At 32.8% G+C, this 20,952-nt stretch overlaps 1 protein-coding gene across 7 annotated transcripts; it reads left to right on the top strand.

Annotated features, from left to right (window-relative positions):
- Nucleotides 1-1,055: 1,055 nt before the first annotated feature.
- Nucleotides 1,056-8,720, top strand: LOC145806116 (uncharacterized). 7 transcript variants are annotated; one of them, XM_082902118.1, is made up of 11 exons: nucleotides 1,056-1,192; nucleotides 3,829-3,883; nucleotides 6,478-6,549; nucleotides 6,852-6,926; nucleotides 7,014-7,085; nucleotides 7,187-7,233; nucleotides 7,801-7,814; nucleotides 7,951-8,022; nucleotides 8,155-8,176; nucleotides 8,270-8,344; nucleotides 8,476-8,720. In XM_082902118.1, the coding sequence occupies exons 1-9, from the start codon at nucleotides 1,159-1,161 to the stop codon at nucleotides 8,158-8,160; spliced, it is 447 nt and encodes a 148-aa protein (XP_082758244.1). In that variant the 5' UTR covers nucleotides 1,056-1,158; the 3' UTR covers nucleotides 8,161-8,176; nucleotides 8,270-8,344; nucleotides 8,476-8,720. The 7 variants fall into 7 exon arrangements, with proteins under 7 accessions (XP_082758244.1, XP_082758241.1, XP_082758239.1 ...); XM_082902115.1 differs by having other exon boundaries at nucleotides 7,790-7,814; XM_082902113.1 differs by having other exon boundaries at nucleotides 1,057-1,192; nucleotides 7,187-7,348; nucleotides 7,790-7,814.
- The last annotated feature ends 12,232 nt before the right edge of the window (nucleotides 8,721-20,952 follow it).

Raw genomic sequence — 20,952 nt, 5'->3', positions numbered from 1 at the left:
GAGCGGCAATTAAAAAAAATATAGGGTATTAATTTTTTTTACCCATTTTCTGTTTATCATCTCTATCTCTCTCTCTCTCAAAATAGGGTATTAATTTGTCTTACCTCTTGCTCCTCCACCACGCTGATCGCCATCGTCGCCTCTATTAGCCTTGCCTATAGTCGCCGCCACTAGTAGCCTTGCCGGTAACCGCCACATCTTCTTTGCTTGGTGATTTGGTATGTGATTTCTCTTTCCTCTTTTTCTGGTGTCTCTTTCTCTTATTCTCTGTATTGGTATGGTGGCGAAAATTAGTGAAGAAAACAAATTTCGTCACTAAATAGGAATAATCCATGAGGAATTATAATTTTGTCACGTATAATAAAAATATAAAAATAATAGGTGACGAAATTTATTTCCGTCACTAAATACTTTCTTTTAGGTGAGAAAAAAAATAAGTTTCGTCACCAAATATTTTTGAGATCTTTTGGTGAGAAAATAATGTTGTCACCAATTTTGGTAGAAAAATTTTAATGTATTGAGCAACAATAAAAATATATATATATATATATATCAGTGTGTTTGATTTCAGTTTTCTAAAAATAGTGTGTTTTATTTTTCGTATTTTTTAGTTTTTAGTTAATATTTTTAAAATTTTAAGTAATTTTTTACTTTTTTAGATGCACCTTATTTAGATGTATTTAAATAGTAAAATATTTGTGAAAAATTATTTTAAAAAATTAATAAATACACAAAAATATGAAAAATGTAATGAATTTTCATATATTTTTTATATATTTTTTGGAATTTAGTGTATTTTTTAAATATTTTTTTCACATGTATTATACTTTTTAAGTATATTTATATTAGGTGTGTCTAAATTAAAAAAAAAAAAACTTAAAATATTAAAAAATTAATTAAAAATATTAAAATATGATCAAAAATAAATAAATAGAATTTTCTGAAAACTCATCTCTAAAAACTGGAACCAAAAAGTTAATTTTTTTTTTTATCCTTTTCTGTTTACCATCTCTCTCTCTCTCTCTCAAAATAGGGTATTAATTTTGTTACCCTCTCTCTGTTTATCAACTCTCTCTCTCTCTCTCTCTCTCTCTCAAAACACACACGTAATACCTCTCCACCATTGCTCTTTCCCTTGCTACCGTCGGCCCTTCCTGTATGAATAGGGCTCCACTTTTTGCATCAAACCCAGGTTCTTTTTTCTCTATTTTTTCCTTGTAGTGCATCGATTTAATTGAGTTGTTTCAAAAATTTTATGGGTTTCAATCTGCACATTTTTTTAAGCTTATAATCTGGCTTTATTGTTGATTTGGTAATAAATTTGGAATTGTTTTCTTCATTGAGCGATTTAAAAGCTTTGATTTATCATTTGGGTTTTCAAGTTTATATGTATTTTTTGGGTTTTTCTTGGTAGTTGATTGTTAGCCATCAATGCTCTGCTTAGGGATTAGATTTATAAAATAGGGATTCAATTCTGGTGATTTGTGCTTCGTTTCCTCATATTGAACAAAGATTTGGGGGGAAAAGAAATTCTGGAATAAAAAAATTTGCTATTTTATTTGAACAGAAATTTCTAAAATATATTTGGGTTTACTTTATTTTTGAGTTAAGAAAGTGAAAGACATTGATTTTGTGAGTACAATGAAACAAAAATGAAAGAAAATGATGAAGATTTGATGAAGAAAACCGAGAGAGAGTGAGAGAGAGAGAGAATTGAATTTTGCTTTGGTTTCATTCTATTCTTTGAAGAAGAAGACAGATTTTATCCCGTGTGGGTGTGTTTTTTATACAACTTAGTTAATTATTCAGTGTGGTTGTGTCCTAGGATGATTGTTACATCCTAGTGAATTAGTTATTTAGTGTGGTTGGGTCTAAAATTATTTATTACATCCTAATTGATTTGAGACAATTAGATGATTAATTTTAGATCAGAAATTATCTTTTTGTTTATATACTGAAATTGATTTTGCCAGTTGTACCTGGTGGAGAGTTAGTGCCTTGGTTGTTAGCATTCTTTGTAGTTTTTATTGTTTTATGGTGTTTGTGTTGTCACAAACAATGTTCCGAGATACATTTTTGTTGTAGCTGAAAATCTCTGGAACTATTCATTGATGATCCCCAGGGTGTGGACTCTGCTGCTTCTTGTAGGGTGTGGGGTATTTTGGTATGTTTTATTGAAGTTGGTTTATTGGTTTGTACTCTATATATATATATATATATATATATATATTTTTTTTTTTTTCTCTTTTTGGAAGTAGATGAACTTGTTTGGAGAACTGTAGGGCTATGACAATTATATTTAAACTGTTGGCATAAAGATTTGTATTTATTATTTACATCTACTTACATCCAGAAGATAACCTCGATTGCATAGCTGGAAGCTTGAAGCTATTTTGTTTTTGGACCTCTTTCTATAGATGTGTTGCCTTCATTTTATTCTTTCTAAAGAACATGTGCTTATATAAAACATATGTATATATACATGTATTATTTCTAGATTTTATGGCCAGGATAGTTTATTACCCTATAAATCTAATTGGTCAATGTTTTTTTTCTTTCTAATAGAATGTTGCCAGGATAGTTTATTACCCTATAAATCTAATTGACCAGGATAGTTTATTACCCTATAACCTCCATTGCTTGTATCTGTTAGAATGTTGCCAAAAACTTCTTCAGCAAAATTGTGTATTTGCTTCTAGGAACGAAACACTACTACAAAAACAATTAAAGATCACACTTTGATAAATGAAAATATCTCACTTTTATTAGAAGTGTGATAAAAAAAAATTAGATTGATATTTTAATCACACTTAATTTGATTGAGTGTGATAATATTTATTTTTTATGTCACTTTTTAATTAAGTGCGATTATATATATATTTTTTTAATCACACTTTTTAAGTAAGTGTGGTTATATATATATTTTTAATCATATTTTTTAATTAAGTGTGATTATATATATTTTTTTAATCACACTTTGATTATATGTATATTTTTAATTAAGTGTGATTATATTTTATTTATTTATATATATATATATATATATATATGTATAGTATCCACAGTGAAACACAAACAAATCAAACCATCTCTCTCGCCGTCTCCCCCTCTCCCTCTCACCACTCAGCAATAGCTAGGGTTTTATTATCTTCCTCTCCCCTTATAGAAACCCTAGCGTTGAAACTTCCTTCCCCAACAACAACAATCACCATCAGTGTTAGATCTACCATCACCGATCCACCGTTGTTGCCCGTCGTGCAACACCTCATTCTGCCGCAGAACCATCACCTCAGTGCCGGCAATGGCAGATCTTGAAGGACGACCAAACCCTAGAGAGCTACGGGTAATTCAATCGATTCCCACCATACTCATTTTTTATATATGTGAATGTACATATAGGTATTAGCATTGGAATTTGAGTTAATTTTGTAGGAATTAGTTGAATCTACGAGTCTGGGTGTTGCAATTTCTGGATTTATTGTGCATTGATTTAATTACTTATTAGGGATTGCAATTTGTATAGTTTTGGTAAGGAAGTGATTAAGTATTGTTTATATGAAATTTATGGATTTTTTGCTTTTTTATTTAGTACATGATTTTTTATTTGTTTGTTCTTCATTTGTGTGTGTTTTGTACCCCCTTTTCTCTATGTTCTGCTAATATTTGTAATTCCATTCACTTTTGTATTTTTATGTTGGTGATTGATTTGCTGCGAATCCGGACAACAAGGTATGTAAAATTCTTGTCTTTCGCTTTTCTGTCTTCTATGGAAGTGTTGAACTGAAAGACTAATTCATTCAATCCTTTTCTTCATCCACTCAATATTAGATTTGGACTCATTTGAAGAGTTGAAAGTGCTTCCAGCAAGGAAATCATGTTTCAGGTTAAATTTCAGTGACCAAGTTATAAAGTTTATATGAACAAATATAAATAAAATATTGATGTTTTTTTATTGTTTGTAAAGCCGACACATTTACACTTCTATCTGCACTTCATGGACTAGAAATTATGATCTTCTTGGAAAAATAATATTGCTCTTGCATATATGTTACTTTTTATACTGGTTTCGTAAGTGGAATTCCAAAAGAAATCATAACTTGCACCAACTTTAATATTATCAAGCTTTTATTTGCATTTGTGTAGATTTAGCTATATCATCTATATATTATGAAAAACTTAGATCTAGGTTTTGCCTTTTTCACTAAATGTAGATATGGTTAGATAATTAATGGGTCAGCACCTACTCCATAATTCACTTTTTTAAAGCTTGTCTAATGTTTTCCCCAACACCATTTATCTGTGTTTCTATAGGAAAATTGTGCTCTATTAAAAAATACATATGCATTTTTTTTTAACTACATTATAATTATTCATAATAATTTTCTAACGTTCATAACAAAACTATAATACCACTTTGTAACTATTTCAATTGAGGAAATTATTATTTCTATCTCAACCTTTTTTGGGGGCTTACATAGACATATATGAAGTAATGAGAGAATAAGAAAAGAAAAAAAAAAAATTTAACGTGGAAGAAAGAATCAGAAACTGAATTGTGTCTGCCACTAGCAAACAACAATGCCTTTTTCCTTTTTGGGTGAATAATGCCTTCTTCCTCTCCTGAGAAAGAAAGAACATGGTTTGGAACTGTCTCCACTTTCACAAATCCTCCTCTAGATCATAAAATTTGACTCTTGAGATCTTTCAGGTGCAAATATCAAATATTTTTAACCATAAAACTTGTATAAGACCTCTGTGGTTATCTTCTCTTTTGCCAAGAAGTAAGAAGTAAATTGTTTAAGGAAATCATACCGAATTCTTAAGGAAACCAAAACAATATGGTGGTTCACAGAGATCTTAAGCCTGAGAACCTGCTTTTGGATTCCAAGTGCAATGTGAAGATTGCTGATTTTGGTCTGAGCAATATCATGTGGGATGGTCATTTTCTGAAAACATGTTATGGAAGCCCAAATTATGTTTCCCAGAGTTATGGTATCTATGGAATAATTTAAGACAGTGAAACAAGTCAGTGAGATTTTTCAATTGAATGCTATTTGTATCTAAAGTAACTGTTGAATTTCCAAGTTTAATAAATTCATCTATTTTCATAGGTTATATCTGGGAAATTGTATGCTCCTATGGTAGATGTATGGAGCTGTGGGGTTATCTTGTATGCGCTTCTTTGTGGCACCCTTCCTTTTGATGATGAAAACAGTCTTTCCTTTCCAAGAATACACACCACATATCATTCAGTTCAAATAAAAAATGTAATTGCATCCCTTGAGGATTGAATTCAACAACATCAGGTTCACATTTCACCATTATTATACAGAACTACCCTACCTAATAATGCAGTACCTCCAAGAAAAGATCACCAAAACATATTTTATCACCAAGCTCAACAAAGAGATCAGCATTAGCATTGCTTGCTTTGGAAATAATAGATCTAACACTAGATTGAGTTGCAACAGAGTATTAGCTTGTGCTAGTAATAAGAAAGATTGTTCTATGATTTTGAAATGTGCTTGTGGATGGTTTAACACTTAAACACGTTCATATTTCTGTTCATCCCCATTTTGGAGTTGCTTGCATAATCAGTTGTGGAACTTCCGGGAGGTTAGTAGCTTAAAACTGGAATTAATTACTGACAATTCTTGCTATCATCCTACCAATTCATGTTTAAAATAATTTTATTTTGTTTTGAAAATCTATACATATCTGTGCCAATTGCATGTCTTATTGACATTTATAGTAGTGTTGATAAGCCATTTCTTACATAGCACAACTAATATACCAATAGTGCACCTTACCTCCATGAAATATATCACCTTACCTATGTGAAATATATTTCTTCTTTTCTGTTTGGAGGACTTTCACATAGATTTTGATCCTTTATGGTGCAAAATATGCATGTTTCATCATTTTTTAATGTACATAACACATCAAATGCAAACATTGTTAAACTAAGTGTTTCCTTGGTTAGATTTTTGTAATTTATGTTGTTTATTTTTCGTCTGGTTCAACTAAATGCTTTATTAGCGATTTTTGTCTTCTACGATGGCATTCTTTTTTAAGAAATTGGAAAATAATTTATGGCGAATCATCTCGAGTAAACCTTTTTTGCGAGCTATGAATCTTTGGTCTTTAAATGTTAAGAGTGCCATTTTGCAAGTCTCATATTGTGGCTTCGATTTGATAAGAATCTTTGTTTTGACAGCACTACTACAAAATGCTTAAAGATCATACTTAAGAAACTAAAACATGAAACTTTTAATGAAAATGTGATTAAAAAAATCAAATTAATATTTTAATCACACCTAATTTAATTAAGTGTGATAGTATTTATTTTTTGTCACTTTTTAATTAAGGAATTTCTTGCACCAATTCCCAAGTGACCTCCATGTAATGCAATCATGTTCTACTATTTTAAAAAACTTGACAATCTTTGATCTTGAACCAGTTAACTTTCAATTTCAGGATACTAGCAGGCATGGATTTGACGGGTTCCCTTTCCAGTGACATCCTATCATTATCTGAATTGCAATATCTGTAGGTTTTCTAATTTTTCTTTTGCTTTTAATCCATTTAGATGTAATATAAATGGCATATTCAATTTTCGTTACCATCATCTTTGTAGACTATAGTGCTTGGAATTGGATATCCTTGGCATTTTCAATAGCTTGATTCATCATAGACATAATTGTTGAATTATTATTTTGGATATCTTAAATAACATTACTTCCATAAGACTATTTTTAGTTCCTTGCTTAATTAGCTGCATTATTTTTTATATTCTTCATTCTTGATAGAAAAAAGAGAGATAATTTCTCATTATTAACTTTTGCATACAGGGATCTATCTAACAACAAGGGTCTGACTGGAACTCTTCCATCATTGATCGGGAATTTGAATCAGCTTACAACCTTGTAAGAAAATTCTATCTATTTCTTAGTATCAACAACTCGTGAAATTTCACTCCTTACATTGAATCATTTGCTCTTTGTTACATACAGAATCCTCATTGGTTGCAGTTTCTTTGGTCCAATTCCAGACTCAATAGGATCTCTGCAGCAACTGGTCTTCTTGTAAGAATTTCAAGTCCAGTGTATATGTCTAGTCTCATGTCTTTGGTCTTTTTAATTATGGTACAGTAAATATATTAAACTTTTATTAGCATTGTCTGTAGAGCTCTGAATGCGAACAACTTCAGTGGACCAATCCCGCCTTCCATTGGTAATTTGTCTAATCTTTCATGGCTAGATTTAACTGAGAACCAGCTTAATGGAACAATTCCAGTCTCTAGTGGGAGCACAACTGGTCTGGATATGCTAGTTAAAGCAAGGCACTTGTATGTCTCACCTCTTTGAAATATCAAACTTAAATTTTATTTTATTTTTTTCAAATTCTTTTGAAGATAACATGTTTTAGTATTATTGTTATTTAAATTTAAGCAAATTTCTGCCCATTATTCACAGTCATCTAGGAATGAATCAGCTATTCGGCAGCATTCCATCTAAACTTTTCCACTTGAACATGAATCTGATACATGCATAAGTTTCCAAATTGTAATCTTTGATGTTATGAACGACAAAACTTAGTCATTAATTAGCATATTTTGACTTCATGTGGAGCATTTGATTCAGTTGTTGTGACAGTAGGCGATCCTATGTTCCAACTAATGCCAATTTAGACATTATCTTGTTATAGTCTCTAATAAATAATTATAATTTTATATTGAGCAAGATTTTTTATGTCAACAAACTCACTGGAAGCATCCCTGACACATTAGGATATGCGCAGACTTTGGAGGCCATGTGAGTATCTATGTCATGTACTCTAGAAACTTCTTACTAAGCTTCTTACAGAAACCATTCTGTGATTGGCTTTCATGTTCCTATAGTAACAAATTTGGTTTCTTGTTTTGGATTGAAACTTTTGCCTTGCAAACAGATGCTTCAATTGGAATTCATTAAATGGGCCTGTTCCTTCAAACCTCAACAACCTTACAAGTGTCAGGGAGCTGTAAGTACACACACAGAAAATTTTCCAACTTCATGTAGAATTCAAGTTGTGTCATTAAGAAAGTGTTTTGGTTATGCCTTTTGAGGTACTCGTCGAACAATAATTTGAATGGACCTTCGCCCAATCTCACAGGGATGAACTTTCTCAACTCTCTGTAAGTTCTTGCAATTTCCTTCGATATTCAATTTTGTTAGCAATGCATGTGAAATCTATTTGCATTTTCTGACCATAAGATGATGGTATGCAGGGACATGAACAACAATAGTTTCAATTCATCAGCTGATCATCCATGGCATACAAGCCTAGAGGCTTTGACGACATTGTACCATCTTAATCCTCATCATTTGTTGATCTAGTTCTCACTAATAGTTTAGGGGATCTTGGAATAATTAAATATGATTTTAGATGTAATTAATAATATATTAATGTCTTCCTTATTTATTTTCTTTGCAGATTGGTTTTTGATGACGTTTGGAAGCATATTTGCAAATCAAGATCAAGTGTTGAATTATTTATTTATTTCCTGAACTGATACTTAGTTGTAGTTGCAAATCAAGATTGAGTGTTGATTTTTTTTGTGGACTCCACATTAGTTCATTTTGGGATTTGCTTTGATGATTTTTTTGTTATACATAATGGATTATTATTAAAGTTGTTTGATGGATACATTTTGATTTATAATATAATGGTTTAGTGAATTTTTGTGTGGAGTGGAGTATAATAGCTAGTGGATTTCTTAGTACAATTAAAAGGCTATTGGGATCTGAGCAGGGATATTTGTGAAATAATAACTTAAATTGAATATAAAATATGGAACAACTTTAGTGACGAATTTTTTCGTCATTTGTACTTCTTATTATGACAAATTGATTATTCGTCACTAATAAAAAATTTTTTGTGACAAAATTTACTGCAGTTTATATATGAAAGTTTTTATTTATTTTGTTGTTTGGTGACTAAAAATTTTGTCACGTGTATATATATTTATGACGAAATATATTTCGTCACCCATGTATGACTTTTGAAGACAAAAAATTTCGTCACCTTTACATCTTATTGTGACAATTATTTCCTCATCAATGATTAACATGCGTGACAAATTTATTCATCAACTAAAGTTATAAATATGGTACTGAACAACTATTTGGTGACAAAAATGAGAACTTTTGGCGACAAAATTTTGTTTTATTGGTGACAAAAAATTATGACTTTTGAAGACGAAAAATTTTGTCATCTTTACATCTTATTTTGACGAAATTATTTCCTCATCAATGATCAACATGCGTGACAAATTTATTCGTCAACTAAAGTCATAAATATGGTATTGAATAACTATTTGGTGACGAAAATGAGAATTTTTGGCGACAAAATGTTGTTTTATTGGTGACAAAAAATTTCATCACTGAAGTAATTTCATTGGTGACGAAATTATTTTTCGTCACGTTGGTTTTTAGTGACAAACATTCAATGACGAAACCGGTGACGAAAATATTTCCTCACAAATATCTATAGTGACGAAATTAGCTCTTTGGAGACAAAAAAATTTCGTCATTCAAGACCCAACTTGTTGTAGTGAGGTATCACACCACAATGTGAACGAAATTGAACTCATTTTGGAAATTTGCATCGTAAAAATCAGGTAGTGAACCGACTTACAACTCGATAAGCAAAACAAAGACATAATACAACCAAACAAGCGTGAGTACAACTCGATAAACAAATCAAAAGCTCAAAGAGGGTGAAAATACAACTCGATAAGCAAATGCAATGTGTGCTATTTTTTTTCAAAAACTATTTGATGATACAATGTGTGTTATAAAAGAATAATTTATCATTAACATAATTAATATCTAACAATGGCATTCAAAATTTAAACTAATTATCAATGATTATAAAATAGAAGTCATAGCCTTAATTGATACATGCACAGACCTTAATTGTATTCAAGAAGGTTTAATCCATACTAAATATTATCATAAAACTAGTGAACAACTAAGTTCTGCTAATGGAACTCAAATGTATATTAAATACAAATTACCCAAAGTACATAAAATTAAAACTAAAATTAAATTATGATTTTAATTATTTATTTTGATAATATCAGCGCTATCATTCTATAAAATTGTTACTTCAATACTTATATATATATATATATATATATTAATTTTAGTTAAATTATTTGTGTATTGTGATAATTTTAGTTCTATTGTATTATAAAAATATAATTATTATATAATAATTTTGTATGATATATATTAAATTATAAAATAATAAAATAAATACTCATTTTGATATTAAAAATAATATTTAATTTAGAAGAAGAATTAGTAACATAAAATTAAAAGTAATTCTAACTATTTAATTTTTTTTATTCATTTGAAAAATAAAAAATATGTAGAAATAGAAATTATATAAAATTTATTAAAAAAATTAAATATAAATATGTTGTAGTTGAATTATCATACAATGATTTTATATGATATACATATATATATATATATATATATATTAAATTATAAGATTATAAAATAAACACTCTTCAATTAACATATCAACTATATAAAAGAAATTCATAACCAAGAAAGAATCACGTAACATCTAAATCAAAAAAGAAAAAATTAGTATAGTTCAAATTGATATTGAGTATAGAGAGTCCACATAAAATTAAGTAAAATTAGTATAATTTAAATTTGGTTTAAATTTGTGTAGAATTCTATATGTAATTAAAGAAATACATGCTCACGTGGCCCTTCACCTAAGAGAATATGGAGTCTTTTGAGCTCATCCTCCTCCCAAGCATGTAAGGATCTTCTAAAATTGAAACTCCACCTGTTGTGGCTACTGAGTCTTGACAGCTGCCCATTCAATGAGATATCCTTTTCTGTGCATAGCTGATACAATCTAGGGAACTTCAACTTAAGACATGAATCCCCCCTTCAATTATCAATCCAGAACAAGACCCTGTTACCATTTCCAATCTTAATTTCCACATTCTTAACATACAAACTGTGTAGCCTTGGATTGGACTGAGGCGCACTCAGAATATCCCTCCAAATATTAGAAACTTTGACGGATACTTTTATTGATGGCAGTCATCTCCCTCCTGTTGATCCATACTTGCTGCAAATAACTTACTTCCACAATGCATCATCCTCCAAAGCAAGTCTCCACCACCATTTCATCAACATACAATGATTTGCTAGCCTGACGTCTCTAATCCCAACTCCCCCTTGCTTCTTGTTCATTGTTACCTCTCTCAGTTTAACCAGATGTACTTTCTTTTTAGACTCAGAATCCCTTCACAAGAATGCTGCTTGTAGCCTGTCAATCTCCTTAGCAACACACATAGGTAATCTAAACAGAGACATGTAGTAAGTAGGCAAGGAGATTGTTCAAGCCCAATCCAAGTTGTGCTGAGACCTGCCCAAGCCCGAATTGTAACCCGAGGTTGTTTGCCCAAGCCTGACCCGAGTTAAACTCGAATTGCTAGAATTGTAAATGAATTTCAAAATTTTTTTATTATTTAATTATTAAAATTTGACTCTATTTACAATTTTTTATTTTATTTTATAGAAAATCACTAATACCATCAAAACAAATAATTTATATAATGTAAGAGAGATGCCACTATAGTAGTTTTTACAATTTATGTGTGAAAATAAAAAGAAAAAAAAATAAGATTTTATGTTATTTGTATATATAATATATTTTCAATATGATTTAATAATATAAATTACTTTAATATCATGTCATGGCTAATAATTTATATGTATATTTAATATTTTTATATATCTATATATGTATAATTCGGGTTTCGAGTTGTTCGAGTTGTTTGACGTCTTCGCCTAAGTCCACCCAAATTTAATTTGGGCTTCTAAATTTTTGCCCAAGCCCATACCGAATTTAAAAATATTTTGTCAAAGCTTTAAAAAAATTCGGGCTGGGCTCGGGTTGCTCGGGTTAACCCCGCCCAAGTTGCACCCCTAACATTTGATCACCTGTTGAGGCTCTATACTATATCACTGACAGTGTAAGAACAGCCTATATCATGAGCCTTCATCCATATAGCCATCCTTACTTTGATAATCTCACTGAAAGCCTCAGTATGAAGTTGAGTACCATTGAGAATGCAATCATTCCTATACTTGCACACAGACCACACCATTGCCACAGGTAAGGCTCTCCAAATTTTCCTCACTTTTTTTTTGCATTTCCATTCCTTCCACCATTGAAACAAACTCTCTATAGACCCAGTGTCACGACCCAAACCCGCCCCTGTAGGTTTAGCACCGTAACCGGCCAGTAATCCGTGGATTACCAAAGGCCTCTGAACAGATTAGCAAGTAAGGGGCTGCGGAAGCAAAAATACAAAATAGACAAGGTCCAATGAGCTGTGATAACGTACATGGGACCGAAGATAAAAAAAAAATTTATTTATAGACATAAGCATGCCAGTCAAGGACACCAATATTTACAAAAGTGTACATCCCAAGACCTGACTTTACAACCAGTCACAGAGAATAGCATGAATACAAAAACAACCATACAACGAGACTTCAATCGGAACCTCCTCGGGAGGCACAACGGTTGGCTGACAAAAACAGAACAGAAGGCCGTCAACTCTGGCCTTGATCACCCGCCGGCTCACCTACATACATAATATAAACTGTGAGCGGAAGCCTAGTGAATAATAACAGAGTAAAGGGGTTTTATGAATGAGTCCATACAGATTCAGAATTCTTAATTCAGTTTCGTATCAATATCATAACTTGTCTAGATCATCTACAGACAGAAATCATAAGCCTTGTTTAAGTTTACGTGATACATTCTTTAGCACTAGCAGAAACAGTTGACCCATAAGGGACGACCATAAAGGCATATAGTTGACTCACGTGCACGGAGACGGTATAGTTGGCTCATGAGACGTACAGTTGACCCATAAAGGGACGTAAGGATCCATAATAGTTGGCTCATGAGACATACAGTTGACCCATAAAGGGACGTAACAGAACAGATAATAGTTACCATTTGAGGCTAAGAATGTCACGAATACATTTCAGAAACATTGGACAACCATTCATTCGTATAGAAAAATATTACCTCAACAAATAGATCATTTTACATCACTCAGAAAATACTTATAATTGAACATAACTTTACAAAGTTATTACTCACAGTGGGTCTTGAGACAGACAGATGGAGTAAGCTTGGTCAAACGGTATGTGGCACGTGACCTACACAACACATAACAGACGCACACTTGAAACACACGTTCTAATTGTACAAAACTTATTTCGTTGGCTCTTACTGTGTTTCTAATCTCTTATCCTCATTATGGGGTCTGAAACATGGCCTAGGAATGCCTAGGATGGAATGAGGATGCAAAAATGCATTGAAAATCATTTCTCAAATTTTGCTGAAGATAAGGCCCACGCTCCAGCGTGGCTTTCCTCGCTCGAGCGGGCATGCAGACAATGAAGCTCCGCTCGAGTGTGGACTTTCCCGCTCGAGCGGACTGCAAACTAATGAAAAAGTGCTGGATGCAAGAAATTCACGCTCGACGGGCACTCGACCCCTGCTCGAGCATGTGACACAGACCCTCGCTCGAGCGTGGATTCCCCCCTGCTTGAATTACAAAACACACAAACTTCTGGGTATACGCATTTCACGCTTGAGCGTGACTTTCGCCGCTCGAGCGGAAGTGCATGTACTCAGGTTTTACGCTCGAGCGTGAAAGTCCCCGCTCGAGCATGGGTCAAATTTCTGGAAAATCTAGATTGACCTCAAAACATGAAACTCGACCTCCAACCATCCAAAACTCATTTTTCTGGGCCAAATCTTTGGAAAACACTTAGTAACCCATAAAACAACATGTTTAAAGCTTCAATTCAAGAAATCATGGTCCAAGAGTAAACCAATTGTACAAAACTCAACTTGAAACTTGAAATTAATTTCATGCACATGACTTGTATGCAAATCCTTGAACTCAAGTCCTCCAAAAAATGACTAAATGCAATGTTCAACCCAAAAACAAGATCAACTATGATAATATGACATGGAACATGAAGAATTTCTAAACCAAAACTTGGGTTATGACATGCATGCAAGGATTCTTTAGAGAGACAACCCCAAATGCCACGAATTACACATGCATGTATGCATTAAGCTTTAATTCACCAATTCTTAGATTTAGACACTAATTAACCATGAACCAAGAAAGGAACAATTCAAATTCAAGTTCAAGGGGATGGATCTCTACCTTAGGTTTTGAATGTTAAGGTGTAGGAGCCCAATTATGCAATCCTTTCTTCAATTCTTCAAATTTCCTAGCCAAGACTTGATGAAATCAATTCTCTTACTCTCCCTCTCTCACTCACTCGGTTTGGTCTTGAAACAAAAGTCTGAATTATGGTGTATCAACAAGTATGAGGTATAAGGAGTGTAGGTCTAGGATTGTCCACTTAGTGGCAAAATTGTAATAAACTCATTTAATGTAATTTAACTTTATTTAATCATACCAAATCAAATTTAAATTAAATCTACCATAAAGTCACATAAATTCTAATTATCACATAGCACTAATCAATTTCGAAATCGGGCGCCGATAAGGCTTTCAATTCGTAATTCAAAGTCAAAACATGAACAGGTCATTCTATGGCAAACAGATAGAAACACAAAGATAATGTAATACATATGCAAATTAATTCCGGATTCCTTCTAAATTACTGTTAGGCATAACTAATCATGGATTAGCATTAATCGAAGGTCGGGGTTATTACACCAAGGTATAACCCAACTCAATCCCCACCAATCTACTAAGCATGACCAAATTTGCCACACAAATGGGCACCATAACATTATATGATTCAAGGACTTTGTTTCAAGGACTCGGCTTGGCTCGATAAGATTTTTTTTAATATTATTTAATATATAAATAATATATTTATTATACAATTTAAAAAAAGATAAACGAGTCGAACTTATTCGAGCTCGAGCTCGGCTTGTTTGCTAAACGAGCCTAATATTGTAGCTCGACCTCCGCTCATTTACAAAATGAGTCGAGCCGAGCACTTAACGAGTTGTGCCGAGCTTATTCGTGAGCAGCTTAGTTCATTTGCAGCCCTAAACATAACTGGACCGAGTCAATAGGTTCAGCGATTTGACCGCGAATTGAACATCAAATGCATTTAGTATATAATTTTTAAAACAAGGAAGGTAGCAACATAACTAGACCGAGTCAATCGGTTTAGTAGTTTAATCACGAATTGAAGCGAATTTCAAAAATACTCAGATTCTTTGTATAAAATGGTTCTGATTGAGCTCCGAATAAGATCAAGGACTAGTTGACGGGCCAACTAGTTCAACTAGTCAATAAGGTACGATTTTCAAAACCATGGCATCACTTACTAGTTTTGCTGTTTTGAGGACGCCCAATGTAACGCTCCTAATAAATGCAGTAAATATGATCCAAAGTATAATTAATAAACACATCAATCAGAGTGTAAAATCCCTTTCATTATATGAAGATGATAATACAAAAGAGTTTAACATAACTAAATGCCCTTTGGGCTTACACCTTTCCAAGTATTGACTTGGTTATAACAAAAGGAGACTAACTCATACAAATTTAGCCCTAGGCTATACAAAAATATAACAAAACAAGAAGCTCTTGCTTCCCAAAGACTCCTCCAATGCTATTGCCTTGGTGGAGACATGCCATCAGTACTTGAAAATGTTTTTTCCAAAATAGGGTGAGCCATAGTCTAGCAGAAATCATCGAACATAGTATATGAAATTTAGCAAAGGTATAAGTGCTATATACGTATACAATGCCTAAGACAGAACGTCCATAAATTCATATACTCATAAAATATCATATTCAAATCTTAATCCATTTTCTTTCAATTCATATTTTGTTCACTTATCTTTCTCAATCTGTGAGTTATTTCATTATTTCTCAATAACCAAACTGAGGCTACAACTTAATGATTTTTCAAATCCTACAACACATATGCATAAACACTTCAAACTTCCATTTCATGGATATTTCGTCTGCGGGCAACCGTCAAATGAGACCCGTGTAAACGTAGGCTATACAAGCACTACAATCGCCAGTTTACAGATATTTTGTCCGCGGGCTAGACACCCATGTATAATTTCGGGACTTTCACCTAGGACAATCTGGCCAACTTAATTATAATGGAGTCCATCCCATTCCTCCTCCCAAACAATCATACATATACAATGTATTTAACAACATGATCATATTCAATGATAATCAACCATGGGATAGTTTCAATTCACCTAATCCATATGTAATTTCTACAACAATCAAAGCTATCCTCCACCGATAGCCCAATACAGATATTTCTAAACAGATATATAATCTCAAGACATATGATTTATCCAAATTTTTCCAAAGATGAGACACATCATCTATCCAATTTCACCATCTATTTCAATACTTGACCAATTTCATGTTTACAACATTAATTTCAACTATTTATACAAAATAGATATAATAGTCATCTTAGGGAAAAATCCCTCTTTTCAAAATATTAACCCAAGTTCCAAAATCACCTATTTGACAAAACAAGACTCTATTTTGAAAACCCAAGTTCGTCTATTTCGTTCTCACCAAAACCCCTATTTTACATTTCACCCAAACTCTAGGTTTGGCTCAAAATACTCCCAAATCCCACCATCCTTACACAATCCACAAACAACTAAGCCAAACATCATAACAAAGTGTAGAAAACCCCTACCTCAAAGAGAGAAAATGAGCCAAGCAAGGATGAAGCTTCAAAAATGACGAAATCCAACTTTAATCGAGTCAAAATGTTGATCTTGAGATGCTCCAACTTTTTATCAAATGAAGTAGGGTGAAGAGATCAATAGATCTAGGTCAAAATTTAGAGAGAAGGTGAGTTTTAGAGAGAGAGGCTCTCAACTTTAGGATTTTGGATGAAAAGATATGAAAAAATGATGTAAAAAGTCATTTTTACGATCTGATATACGCGCAGTCCGTTCGAGCGGAGAGTTTCACGCTTGAGTGTCAGACACAAAGATTTGCTCCGCTCGAGTGCAAGAAGAGGCCCTTTCAAGCACAGAATACATACCTCCAGAACTTTTACAGACGACAAACCAACCGCTCGAGCTCAAGAAGGGATGCTTTAGCGCCAACCCCCTCGAGGGTAGGAAACGCCGCTTGAGCGTTAAAGACACCCCTCCAGTACTTTTGTAGATGTGCAAAGTACTGAAGGTTTGCAACTCCCGCTCGAATGGGAGAAAGGCCGCTCAAGCGGAGGACCAAAATTCTGGACAACAAGGTTTGGGAAAAACAAGCAACCAATCTGTTCCAAACACAACCACAACCACCCAAAGGCCAAATTCAAGAGATACAAGGGAAGAAAGGGGCAAACAACATTATGAAAGCATTAAACGCGTGTTCGGAATACCACAAGAGTCAAGTCAAAATCGGGATCGCTATACCCAAGCCTAGATCACCAAACATAATCGTTTCTAAAACAACATTTTTTCCTTTAAAAATTGCATTTTTTTAAGATAACACTAAATTATATATTCAGTTTTTAATTTTAAAATTTGTCCAAGAATTTCTCAAAATAGTTTGTCAAATAATTTACTTTTAGTTTCCATTTTTTATTTTTATTTTCCCAAGAACTAGAAACACCTTGTGAAAAAGATACCAAACAAGTCTTTATTAGCAGTTGGTTCTAAGGAGAAACCTATTTATTTTAATTTTATTTGATCGCTTTTTTCACCAATTAGGTGTATAAATATAATATAGATTTTGTATTTGTATGACACACCACATTTAATGAATAGTAAGACTTATCATGCTATATAAATATTTACAGAGGAAGTTAAGAGTTTTACTGACCTATCTGATGATATATAAGCATTTGTCAATTCTAAATGAGGCCAACGTTAATTTTAAAAACACGTAAGATTGAGAGTGCATTGAGAATGTCTATATATAATGAAGAAATCTATAATACTCATTTACATACCATATGTAACCTTTAATTATGCAAATTTTTTTCTGTAGTTGTGACATTATTTTGAGATCCTTGTTTATTACAACACCTCTTGCCAATGCTCCTGAATAGCCTACGCCTGATAACAATGAGCAAGAAACGCCACCTTATTGGGACATTCCAGGGGATATCCTTGTCAATATTCAGGTAATTGGGGCAGATGTTGACCCGGCTGCAATTTTTGAAGAACTTGTTGGTGGTGTCCCAGAGCAGCCTGTTATTGGTTACCAAGGTATGGATATAAACAATATATATATTTTTTTTACTAATTAAACATATTCCTTTTGGAAATAATTAGGTATAAAGTTAATTTTTTTTTACTAATTTTCATCACTTTGTCTCACCAATTAGGTGTATTGAAATAATATAGATTTTGTAAACACAACATACACCCATAAAAACTAGGAAAAAAAGAACAAAATAAAAAACAACCCAGCAGCTTCTCCTCCTCAGAAAGTTCTCTTTTCTCTAGTCTTAGCCTACCTGATATGTAACGCCCCAAATTTCTAGCCCAAATGATAATGCAACAATCATGGCTTTCTTAAAGGAAAACCAAATATAACTTTCCATACTTGTATTACATAATAATAATAGTTTCTAATACGATATTACATTAATTCAACAACAAGCTCCCCCAAGGGTTTACAATCTTCCAAGGCTTAAGCCCGGTTACACAAAATGGTTATTCAAACCCACACATACATAGCCCTTGGCTTACAAATAGGATCACAGCAAAGGAGAACTTTAGTGCTCTCAACACACACATTTCCACGTCCTCAATTAGGCAGATTCACCACGTCTTTTCTTACACAAAAATCCGGTAGGGTGAGCATAAAGCCCAGTAGGAAATCCTTAACAAAGTATATACATTTTATACAAGTCTCAAGAGATGAATGCACATGCCATGCCATGCCATGCTCGACTCCCGCCAGGGCGCTGCTGTTGGATTCGCCAAGGGGCGCTGCCCCCTGGACCCCCGCGAGCTAACCGCGCAGCTCAACCTCTGACCGGCCCAATCAAAGTGGCAAAACATGAAAGAAGGATCGAAACCAGGATCGCTACATGATACATTTGATCACCTATTGGAGGCTCTATACTATATCACTGACAGTGTAAGAGTAGCCTATATCATGAGCCTTCATCCATATAGCCATCCTTACTTTGATAATCTCACTAAAATCCTCAATATGAATTTGAGTACCATTGAAAATGAAATCATTCCTATATAATATATTTATTATACAGTTTAAAAAAAGATAAACGAGTTAAACTTATTCGAGCTCGAGCTCGAGCTTGGCTTGTTTGCTAAACGAGCCTAATATTATAGCTCGAACTTGGCTCGTTTACAAAATGAGCCGAGCCAAGCGCTTAACAAGCTGTGCCGAGCTTATTCGTGAACAACTCAGTTCATTTGCAGCCTTAAACATAACTGGACCGAGTCAATAGGTTTGGCGGTTTGACCGCGAATTGAACAACAAATCCAGTTAGTATATAATTTTTAATACAAGGAAGGCAGCAACATAACCGGATCGAGTCAACCGGTTCAGTAGTTTAATCACGAATTGAAGTGAGTTTCACAAAATACCCAGATTCTTTATATAAAACGGTTCTGACTAAGATCTGAATCAGACCAAGGACCAGTTGACGGGCCACTAGTTCAACTAGCCAGTAAGGTATGGTTTTCAAAACCATGGCATCACTAACTGCTTTTGTTGTTTTGAGGAAACCCAAGCCTAGATCACCAAACATAATTCGTTTCTAAAACAACATTTTTTTCCTTTAAAAATTGCAGTTTTTTTAGATAACACTTAATTATATATTCAGTTTTTACTTATAAAATTTGTCCAAAAATTTCTCAAAATAGTTTGTCAAATAATTTACGTTTAGTTTCCATTTTTTATTTTTATTTTCCCAAGAACTAGTAACAACTTTTGAAAATGGTACAAAACAAGCCTTTATTAGCAGTTGGTTCTATAGAGAAACCCTATTTATTATCAATTTTTTTTGATCACTTTTTTCACCAGTTAGGTGTATAGATATAATATAGATTTTGTATTTGTATGACACACCATATTTAATGAATGGTAAGACTTATCATGCTATATAAATTTTTACATAGGAAGTTAAGAATTTTGTTGACCTATCTGATGATATATAAGCATTTGTCAATTTTAAATCAGGTCAACCTTAATTTTAAAAACACATAAGATTTAGAGTGCATTGAGAATGTTTATATATAATGAAGAAATCTATAATACTCATTTACATACCATATGTAACCTCTAAGTACGCAAATTTTTTTCTTTAGTTGTGAGGGGGATGCACCAATAAATCCCAAATTAATAACTTATGCACTGTTTAGTCCTAAAAGTTTTCTTATAGACTGAAAGGTCCCATTACAATGTTAATAACATCATTACAATGTTAATAACATCAGAGTCATGTTACAAACATTGGATTTCAAACATCTAATGTTCATCAAATTTCAATAATGTTTGAAAATATAGGATGAAAAACATCTAATGTTCATCAGATTTCAATAAATTTTGAAATTATAGAATGAAACATCAGATCATTTACATCATTCACATCATGTTGATGTAAAAATGGGACTAAATGGAGTATAAGAAAACTTTTAGGACTAAATGGTTCAACGTTTCAAAAATTAGGACTTATGGATAAATTTTCCTAGTTGTGACACTATTTTGAGATCCTTATTGTTTATTGCAGCACCTCTTGCCAATGCTCCTGAACAGCCTGCGCCTGATAACAATGAGCAAGAAACACTTGCTTATTGGGACATTCCAAGGGATATCCCCGTCAATATTCAGGTAATTGGGGCAGATGTTGACCCGGCTGCAATTTTTAAAGA

This window comes from Camellia sinensis, chromosome 13 (assembly GCF_055761805.1).
Source record: "Camellia sinensis isolate YWXY chromosome 13, ASM5576180v1, whole genome shotgun sequence".
Lineage (NCBI taxonomy): Eukaryota > Viridiplantae > Streptophyta > Magnoliopsida > Ericales > Theaceae > Camellia > Camellia sinensis.
This window is presented reverse-complemented; position numbering and strand designations above follow the sequence as displayed.